Source organism: Haemorhous mexicanus, chromosome 3, assembly GCF_027477595.1.
Source record: "Haemorhous mexicanus isolate bHaeMex1 chromosome 3, bHaeMex1.pri, whole genome shotgun sequence".
Classification (NCBI taxonomy): Eukaryota; Metazoa; Chordata; class Aves; order Passeriformes; family Fringillidae; genus Haemorhous; species Haemorhous mexicanus.
The window spans coordinates 68,767,699-68,777,738 of NC_082343.1; the positions used below are offsets into that span (position 1 = coordinate 68,767,699).

Below are 10,040 nucleotides of genomic sequence, written 5' to 3' on the forward strand. Positions count from 1 at the left end.
GCCTCGCGCTCGCGGTAGGCGGGAATGACGCCTCTGGGCTGGGCTGGGCTGGGCTGGGCTGCACGGACGGAGGGAGGGAGGTACGGAGGGAGGCGGTGCGGCTGCCTTGGCGGGAGGCCGCGCGCGGGGCGCCGGCCCGGCCGCCCTCACAGCCGCCGTACCCGCTGCTCGGCCCGCTCCAGCGCTCAGCTCCGGGCAGGACGGAGCGTACCTGGCGAGCGGGAGAGATCCTGCTGGCATCGCCCGCGCTGCTTCCCTGCACCTCCCGGGAGCGGCGGCCTTGGCAGAGCTGAGGTCCGCAGTCCCTGTGTTGCACAGACTAGCGATGGTATGGGTCATTCTTGGGCGTTCTTCTCTTGAAAATTTACAGGGATCAGCAAACTGAAGGGGATTCAAACCCGATACTCTAGGTATTGCATAAAGGTACCGTGAAGGCAGCTGAATGCCATTTCTGCAAGAAATTGGAAGTTTATTAGATCAGCTGGTGATTTGCAGCTTGAAGTTAAACAGTGCCTGCAAACTTCCCTGGAAACAGTCATCGTCATTTCAGGAGTCCCATCACATGGGTGGCATTGCCATGGCGTATGTGCAGAACAGGAGTCGCCAAGCCTAATGATATTGGGAGCTGCCATGCTTTGGGGGTTACCTGCCAGCATGGATTTAAGACTGACGAAGGTTAAACAACAGCAGACCCTGATGGGTACGTGGTACACAGGGTAGTTGTAAGGTGCATCCCTTTCCTGGCCCCATGGCTGGCAATTTTCCAACAGATACATTTTATAAGCCCAGGGTTTCCAGAAAACTTTTACCATGGACATAAAGAGAATATTTTTTCAAGTGAGCAAACTGGAATTTTAAGTGGGTTCTTGGGTAAGATGACTACTTTTAGTAGGCACAGTTTGACTGTTCAACTGTACCAACTCATAGATTTGTCTGTAACCATGAATTCGTTTGAAAGCTGTGCCTTCACTACCAATCCATGACATGTTTCAAAGAGCTGAGGAGTAAAGGGAAATACCCCAAAACTTAAAGTACTACAGCTGTAGTACTATGGATTAATGTATATTAACAAGGTGATAGTCTGTTAGTATATTGGCAGGCTGACTTCACAGTGACAGATAGTATTTCCACTCAGTATTTTAAATTACATACTGTTATGAAAAGTACAGGGCAAATAGTAATTTGGACAAAATCAGAAGCCATGAAGCCTAATTAAAAATCAGGTGAGCAAGATATAAAAAGAATTTTACAGGTTACTCTTAACTGGAAATATTGCATCATTTTATAGTAGTACTGTAAAACAGTAGAAGTGGAAAGAAATCACATAGACTAAAGACAGCAGATTTTTTCATTTGGATCCAGATATCAGCATAGGGGTTCTTTATCAAAACTTTCAGATACAGAAATCAGTTGCATGTGTTCCAGATTACAGTGTTCCATCTTAAATTAAAAAAACCACAAATATTTTTAAAATTAAATCAGAAGTTGTGTTTACTACCAGAGGTACTTTGTTTCCTAAGGAGTTCACATAAACAATGAAGCCCCATCACCTTTTATTAGGTTTGCATGGCCAGATTTTGGTAGCAGGGACACTACAGTGGTGCTTCTGTGAGAAGCTTCCCTGTGTCCTACAGAGTTGATGCCAGCCAGCTCCGAGATGGACCTGTCACTGTCCGAGGCTGAGCACCATCAGCAATGGAGGCAGCACCTCTGGATAACAGATTTAAGAAATGAGGAAAAAGACCCCGAACAACAGAAATTGCAGCCAAGGAGAGGAGTGAGCGGAACAGCTCTGCAGACACCAAGCTCAGTGAGGAAGGAGGGAAGCAGGTGCTACAGGCTCTGGAGCAGAGGTTCCCCTGCAGCCCCTGGAGCAGACCATGGGGAGGCAGCTGTACCCCTGCAACCCAAGGAGGTCCCTGGTGAAACAGATCCACCTGCAGCCCCTGGAGGAACCCACACCAGAGCAGGTGGGTGCCTGCAGGAACCTGTGGCCCCACTAGGGGCCTGTGCTGGAGCAGACGCTTGGCAAGACTGGGAGGCAAGAGAGGAGCCCCACTGCAACAGGTTTGCTGCAGGATTTGTGACCCTGCAGGGAACCTACACTTTAACAGGTGGTGCCTGAAGGGCTGGACCCCATGGAAGGGACCCACACTGGAGCAGTTCATGAAGAACTGCAGGTTCTGTAAAGGACACTGGAGAAGTCACTGTAAGACTCTCCTGGAAGGAAGTACCCTATGCTGGAGCAGGGGGAAGAGTGTGAGGAGCCCCCCCCCTCCAAGGAGGAAGGAGCAGCAGAGACAGTATGTGATGAACTGACTGCAACCCCCATTCACTCACACCCTCTGCACCACTGGAGGAGAGGAGGTAGAAAATTTGTGAGTGGAATTGAGCCCAGGAAGAAGGAAGGTGGTGGGGAAAGGTACTTAAAGATTTAGTTCTCATTATCCCACTCTGATTTCATTGGTAATAAAATAAACTAATTTCTCCAAGTGGAGTCTGTTTTGCCCTTGACAGTAATTGCTGAGTGATCTTCAACAAATTAGCCCTTCCTAATATTCTCTCTCCCCTATCCAGATGAGGAGAGGAGGAGAGCAGTTCTGACTCCTGCATTTTCTTAAAAAATGTACTAAATAATTCAATTTTTCCACTTCAAGTCCATGGGGTCATTTATTAGTAGCAGATAGCATCCTATAGCGTAGCATATGGCTTTGGAGCCCATATATATATGTGTACATGGCAAGACAATGCAGGAAGCATTAAAAAAATTATGGCATGCATTTCCCTCCCACTTAGAGTTAGAAACATCTGCACAGAAGGTTAGAGAGGAGATGAGTAATGTCACATCATACCAAACTGACTTAACAGAAAAACATTATTAAGCCTTCTTTCACAAAATTCAGTAGTTTTTAATCACAGTCATTTTCCATGGGTGTTGTATATGTATAAATTACAAATTTACAGAGGCAAAGCAAACCCTGCTGTACAGACTGATCTTTTTCCCATCCTCATTTACTATTTGTACATTAGGCAAGCACACAAACACCTTGGAGATTTTGAAGTACTTCCAAATAGGAGACTGACCTCGCTATTTCTTTCAGCCAGAATACAAATCAACTCAGCTTGCCATATGTCAAGTGTTTGTTCATACAGCTGCTATGTGTTAACACACCTCCACCATGTGCCTCAGTGGGTATTGTCTCTCCTTATCAGAATTTAAAGTTCTCTCATCATTGTATCTAAACTCAGCCTTTGATGATAAAATTTCCTGATATGTTTCCTGCATGCTACTGTAGCCCAGACTTAACTAGGAGTTAGCTCAGTGTAGATTACTTATATAATACAAAAACAAGAAAAATAGCAGAAGAGGAGAAATAAGTAATTTCTGCTAGGTGTTACTAAGGAAAAGCTGGATAGCTGCCCTTGCTCCATACAGAATGGACCAATTCATGAGATCCAGTCAAGGTCTACCTCTTAAAGCTGCTTTTAATGGAAAGAAAAAAAGCATTTGTAAATAACTTTCTAAGTTCTCAGTACATACTTAGCCTTTCAGCACAACTATTAGAAAGCAGAGAGCTGAAGCTTGAAATAGCCCACCCTAATCTAGGCATAGATCACCACATCCCACAGGAGTCAAAATGCCATCAGTTAAGGCATCTGTAAGCAGGTGCTGAAGGACCACATTAACAAGATGCTCACATAATTTATACATCAATGTAATACTGTATTGGAAAGTTCCAGCGCAGCTCAGGTCTGATATAGAGCTAGACAGATTCCTGCTTTTCTGCAAAGTATTGTGGGGTCTTGGATCTTCAGAGCTGTGTTATGATCCCAGGGTCTTCATCAATCCTCAGATACTTTCCACTCGCACGCTCCTTGAGTGCCCAGTCATGGAGGAGGCTGTAATCATAGTGCTCCTTATCCACTTGTTTCAGAAAGGCCAGTCCAGAAATGGCCTGCCACTCCCTGAGAGATGGGATACGAATTTCCTTTACATTCTCACTTCCTGGGACAAAGCCAAAGAACTTCCTTACATTCTGCATGGCATAGAGCCTGGAGTGCTGCTCTGTTGCCTCATCGAAGAGCTCCTGCTCATTGTGGACGTAGCTGTTCCAGTATCTGAAGTGTAGAAAGCTGAGTGGGGAGAAACAGCTTGCCAGGCAGTAAGAAAGGAACACAGTGATGACTACCACAGCAATCAAAAGCCAGCCAGCCACCTTACCAAAAGAAAAAAAAAAGAAAATAACTGCTAGACCTGGAAATATTCACAGTGGTAACTTTTGAGCACCAGAAAATCCATAAAATTAACTTTACTTGCTTTTCCTAAATAATAGCATTAACAAGGTATAAGCCTGGAAAGCATCTGTTACCACTAAACCCAGTCCATGCCTACTGGAGGCAGCCATATAGTAAAATTACTTGTTCCTTTCAAGTTCAAGAAAGTTCTGTTGTGCAGATTTAAGAATATTGCTTTCTCAGCTATCATTGTTATAAGATAGGCCATGCAAGTCCTAGACTATATTAGCTTATAGCCTGTTTAAAAACAGTTTTCTCTGAAGTGACAACTTAATGCTTCTCCTCTTATTTACTCAGTATGCAAACTCTTAGATTTGAGTCTGATCTAAACCTCAAGATTTTACATGGGTTCACATGAAGCTGTCACAGCCTGGGCCTCTTAGTCACATTTCTTCTGCTTTAATGAAGAAACTTCATACCCTCCCTGGCTCTTAAAACTTCCATTTATCATACTTGGTATTATTTTCCAGGACACTACACAAGGAAGAATATGTCCTCAGGCAGCAGGTAACAAATGGGACGAGCAGATATGGTAATTTATAAAGTTCAGTTCCACTTAAAAGAAAAGAACAGGCTTCAAAACACACACAGAGATTTAGCACTCAAGGCAGAGGACACTGATCTTGTTTTATGCCTGCTGAATTAGCTTCACTTCTTACCATCAAATTTACAGGCAACAGGAGTTACTCACTTGTGACTGGTATCGGAGGAGGAGAATCACCTCATCTCTCGCCCGGCTCAGCTCTGGAGGAACCAGCTGCCCGCAGGGAAATGTTGCCAATATCCTGCTGCGCTCACTAGCGGTAACATTAGGAGCAGCTCCATAGTAATGCACAGGGACGTACTCGCTCACAGCACAGATATAATAGGAGCCATTTATCAGGGTCACTGCAAGCCATGTGACTGGAGCAACCAGTGCCCTCCCCGTGATGCTGCACAGGACAAAGCAGAGCAGTTTGTATTTCAGCAGCCAGTTTGATGAAGTCTCCCTCTCAAAATGAGAGCTTTTGCCCATAACCAGCCTCCACGTCTGGTTGTTCAGGGCATAGCCAACAATCAGAAGGATCAGTGCAGGCACTCCTAGGAAAGCCAGCCCATAGATAAGGTTCTGTCCAACATGACAGGGACAGCTGAATGTGAAAAAAGAGAAAAGTTGCTGCCCACCAATTGTCAATATTGCAATTATTGCATTGGCAATAACAACCTCTTTGCCTTTTAGAAAAGTTAACCACTTAGGAAGGAAAGTCATTTTAGATCCTGTTCTTTACTAGATTCTTTTGATTTAAGTCAGTACTAGCTTTTAGCTATATTTAACTAGTGTCAGAGCAGAATAAATACCAACAGCTTGAAATGAATACCACCAAAAAACACCCCAAAAGCCTCTACTAGTCTTTCTCCTCCCACTAATTTTCAGTGGCTTGTTTGCTAGCTTTAAGTATGCTTGCAGACATCCACTGATGTGTTTTAATTGATTCAGTAATTTATCTCAGCTGTTCTGGAAAATTGAGCTTTTAGGCTGTTGTGAGCTCTGCCAGCCCATTGCTAATTGTCTGAAATTAACAATAAATTCCCTCTACCTTTTGGATGACATGCAGTGCTATCAAACTGATGGCTAACCTGTCAGGATTAATTGCCAAGCTGTTTGCTAATCAACAGTAATTAGCAGAACATTGCATGAAACTAGGAAAGGAAAAAGGAGCCTTCCAGCTATTCTCCATAAAAGATCATCCAAACAAATCCTTGGCAAATGGACTGATTAAAAAAAAAAAAAAAAAGAATACTTCCACTTTAAAATAGACTTATAAAATATTCCATAAGTTGCACAATGTTTGGAATCCCAGTGCTGTTTGCATTTGATGTCAGTTCTGGGGTAATTCATTGTCCAAACACAGGAGTCTGAGAAGTAGTTAGCTCCTGGATCATGAGGATTTTAGTGTTTCACCTGTAGGTGGCAAGAAACTGATGTGTCTCTTTTTGTGACAGTGTTGAATGTTTCCATTAGAAAGTTGGTTGGGGCTTTTTGTTTGGTTGGTTTGTTTTGTTTGTTTTTGTTTTTTTTTTTTTTTTTGGGGGGGGGGGAGGAGGGTTATTGGGGGTTTTGGGGGTTTTTTGGGCGGGGGGGTTTATAATATATATAATCAGCTATTCACGAAATGTCAAGCCAGCTGGTATTTTTACAGTGTGCTTGTGATTATGAGTTCTAAAATTTTCTACCAGTATAGTCATTTCTATTCCATGTACAGAGATAAAATTTTTTCAATTAAGCATTTCCACAGCTGGTTTCTGGATATTGAGATAGATGACCTGGGCTCTGAGCATCTCTCACAAATCAAGCCTTAAGCAGGGGTCTGAAACACTGAAAACATTTCACTCTTGATGATTTTCTCTGGATCACATTTTTTCAATGGTCACACTCTCCAGTAGTTCTATGCATTGCGTAACCTAGGCTGATCTGAATATGCAAATACTTGTGTTTAAAGACTGAAAAGTCTGATATTCTTACCAAGAAAAGAAAAAAAAAAATAAAATAAAAGTTAGCCAGAAAGTTTATGGGAAAGTTTGCCTTCCCGTTACATATGTGCATCTCCAGCATGCGTGGACTTGGTTGTGTGGTATAATAGTGTCTGTACAGCCTCTTTTCTCCCCTTGCAGAGAGGGTTGCTAATAATAAATTAGGTCTCAAACAGCAGTTTTGGCACCCATGGTGTCTGCTTGGATGGCAGAGACACTCTCTCAGCTGTTGTACACAGGGATGGCATGTTACACATTCCTTGCCTGTTCACTAGGCAGGACCCTGTTCCTCCAGCGCAATGTTAGGGTGGGCACCTGCTTGTCTCGTCCCCTGTCACCATCTGGGAAGGAGGTCCTTGCTGGTAACTGGCTCTCAAACGATGTGATACTGTTACACAAAATTAAAAGCAGTACAGAAACATGCTGAAACATCCAGCAGCACTTTGGCACAGCTTTTCTGGAACTTGTTACATTCTTAGTTTTTTGGACAGAGTAATAGCACAATGAAATCCCAAAGATGTCTCAATACTGCCATTTTGAACCTTCATTTTCTTTCAGTATCACAGGATTTTCAGTAACTTTTTTTTGGTACTAGTGATGTTATATTTGGGAAAAAATCAGTGAAATAAACCTATCAGGCTATCACAAAATTATTTTATAAGAGTCTTCTGTTATGCCTCAGTTAATTTTAAAATCTCTGATTCCTTCTGAGATTTCTTTTGGAACCTGTGTCTTATTTTGGTTATAAGGGAGGAAGGCTTTCCCAAGCATCACTTGTTTACTTCAGAAACACATTAGATGTGAAACTGAAGTGGTATCCAACACTGAAATATTAATAGTCAGCCTAAGGCTGTTGAATGAGACAATTTATACAATCAATACAACAACTTTGTACTTCTGCATTTTCATTCTTTGGCATTTGCTTTCATTGCCTTCTGTAAATGATCCTGCTGGGTCATCCTATTATGGAAAAAATTACAGGGTTGGATCCAATTAAGAGCTTGGGTGGCACATCAAACCTTAAAGTACTTGCCTTTGCAGAGGAACCCAGGGTCCTGAGGTAGACATTTAGGCTCTTTATCCAATTCCAAGGAGGAGTTAGGACTGGATGCAATCCAAAATACCACTACCTGAGGTGACAGCTGGCTGGCCTGTGAGGCAAAAAGATGCTTATAGCTGACATCTGAGGCAAATAGGATCCATGAACAAACCTTAGTCATGGTTTTGCTTTTCATATTGCAGGGCTTTGTCAGCTTGAACTCACTGCCAGTAACCCCACTTATGAGAAGAGAGATTTTTATTTTTTTTTTTAAGGAATGAGAATCATTTGTCATTTCTTTTAAGACATGGAGTTCGGAAGACAGAATTCACCTTCCCATACACAGCAAACCATTTTTATTATCCTTTTTATTGAAAGAAAGCAACCACGGCAGAATAGAGAGATTTCAGCTCCCTTCTCTCACCTGATCTAGTAAAAACTCATTCCTTTCTTCCAAAGGCTCAATTATTAGTAAGGGGATGTGATTGTGCTGCAAAGAAGCTGTGTTCTCCAGCTTTCCTGCCATACTTCTGCCAGTTGCACTTAGTTTTGCCACAGAGAGGATTTTGGTATTTATTGGATCAAAAAAAGGACCAGGATTTTGCTATCTAATGGCCAGGGAAAGGTAGGGAGGAAGAGGGAAGTGATTTTCTATTTTCCATCTGAAGTTTGGAGGCAGAAACTGAATCCTGGTCTCTCTGGCCCTGCACACGTTTTCATCACTGAGTTAGCAGTCAAAAGGCCAGTGTTCTGTGGCTGCTCTAGCTGCGTTTTGAGCTCCATTTTGCATGGATGTCAAGCCCACCGGTGCATGTTAGAAAGCATGGAATGAAAGCACCTGCATGACAGATTTCCTGTGGGAGTAGAAGAGGGCACTGCCCATGTCCTGTGAGCTGCCAGGTCCCAGTCTGGATGCAGGCTGCCAAGTCATTTTCATGGTCTTTTTGGCCTTTGGAGAAGTTCCTGTCCCCATAACCAGGACAAGCACTGATGAAAAACATAATAAGCTTTATGTTAAGGGAAGGATAGAAATCTGTTAATGATTTTTTTTTTTAAAGCTTACATATTTCACTTCAGAATTCAGCTGTGCTTTACAGGAAAATTTATGAGATTATAGGTTCCTGCAGAGAGCAAAAAGGAGGTGCTCAAATCTCAAAATACCCTCTTGAGAAACATAACCTAACCAAGGAAGTTTCAGCAGGTCAAACTGAGAATGTTTCCCAGGCAGGGCACTACAGCAAAGTGACAGCAATGGCATTGCTTTATTTGGACATGTGGTGAGAGCAGCAGCCACACTGGACTTCTAGTAAAAGCACTCATGTGTGATATGAGAAACCTGTGTTCAAGTTCTTTTTTTCACATAGCTTCAAATCCTTAACACCTACCTTCTTGTGATTCTATTTTCTGTCAGAGAAAATTTAATACAAGGTCTATCCATCTGAAAAATGGAGAACAAACAAAAGCTTGACCCTGTATTTTACTAATTAGGACACTCGCCTTCTGTGGTTATTGCATTCTTGTTTTGGCTCAAAGAATTTTTTCACTTTTTTTTTTTTTTAGGCTTTCTAATTAGGCAATATCTAATTTATTATTTACTTCTATGTTGCACTTATCATGTACTTGCCTCCGCAGGTATCAGCTTTCCCATAATAGCCAGTCCATTGCAAGAGACAGAGTGCTGGTTCATGCTTTTATTTGTGCTTTGGACCATTGGGATACATTTTGTATTTGGCTTTTGGTTTTTAGTTTGATGGGAATTGAGAGAACTGATGTAGTCTAATGCTCAAGCACTGTGAAGACTCACCTTGGGGCTGAATTTCTCACCTGAAAAACAGGACAGAAAGGGAGGTGGAGGGTGATTCTCACTTTCTCACTATTCCAATTGCCTTGGATTATTTCTAAGAAGTATATGTTCAGGATTAAAACAAGAGCCAGATGTGTGCCTACCTCTACTCTTTTTACAGGGCTGCAGGACAGTCCACCAAGGACTTGTTTCCCTCACTGGAGCCACTGAATCCCCAGTTTATTTGGACACACCATTTCAGCTTCCTTTTCTCAATAATGTGCAAACCTTTTGAAATGCAGTACATTCTACTCAATACACAGCAGTATGTGTGTGAATTTACTTGTGTGCACGTGGGCATGTCTGTATTTTTCAAAGGATATTGATGTGTCCTTGCCATTGCACTGTCTG

At 42.5% G+C, this 10,040-nt stretch overlaps 2 protein-coding genes across 2 annotated transcripts; one reads left to right on the forward strand and one right to left on the reverse strand.

Annotated features, from left to right (window-relative positions):
- Positions 1-24: 24 nt before the first annotated feature.
- LOC132325715 (uncharacterized) lies at positions 25-2,497 on the forward strand. The gene is made up of 2 exons (XM_059843298.1): positions 25-328; positions 1,635-2,497. The coding sequence occupies exons 1-2, from the start codon at positions 25-27 to the stop codon at positions 2,123-2,125; spliced, it is 795 nt and encodes a 264-aa protein (XP_059699281.1). The 3' UTR covers positions 2,126-2,497.
- Positions 2,498-2,891: 394 nt separating this feature from the next.
- CALHM4 (calcium homeostasis modulator family member 4) lies at positions 2,892-5,987 on the reverse strand. Its single transcript, XM_059842245.1, has 2 exons — positions 4,988-5,987; positions 2,892-4,217 (listed from the first exon to the last, which is right to left on the reverse strand). The coding sequence occupies exons 1-2, from the start codon at positions 5,543-5,545 to the stop codon at positions 3,813-3,815; spliced, it is 963 nt and encodes a 320-aa protein (XP_059698228.1). The 5' UTR covers positions 5,546-5,987; the 3' UTR covers positions 2,892-3,812.
- Between the last annotated feature and the right edge of the window lie 4,053 nt (positions 5,988-10,040).

Bases quoted from the DNA above. Each gene is read 5' to 3' on its own strand.
- LOC132325715 (XM_059843298.1), top strand. From the start codon at position 25: ATGACGCCTCTGGGCTGGGCTGGGCTGGGCTGGGCTGCACGGACGGAG. The intron at 329-1,634 runs GTATGGGTCATT...TGTGTCCTACAG, and splicing joins TGTTGCACAGACTAGCGATG to AGTTGATGCCAGCCAGCTCC.
- CALHM4 (XM_059842245.1), bottom strand. From the start codon at position 5,545: ATGACTTTCCTTCCTAAGTGGTTAACTTTTCTAAAAGGCAAAGAGGTT. The intron at 4,218-4,987 runs GTGAGTAACTCC...TCTTTTGGTAAG, and splicing joins TCCTCCGATACCAGTCACAA to GTGGCTGGCTGGCTTTTGAT.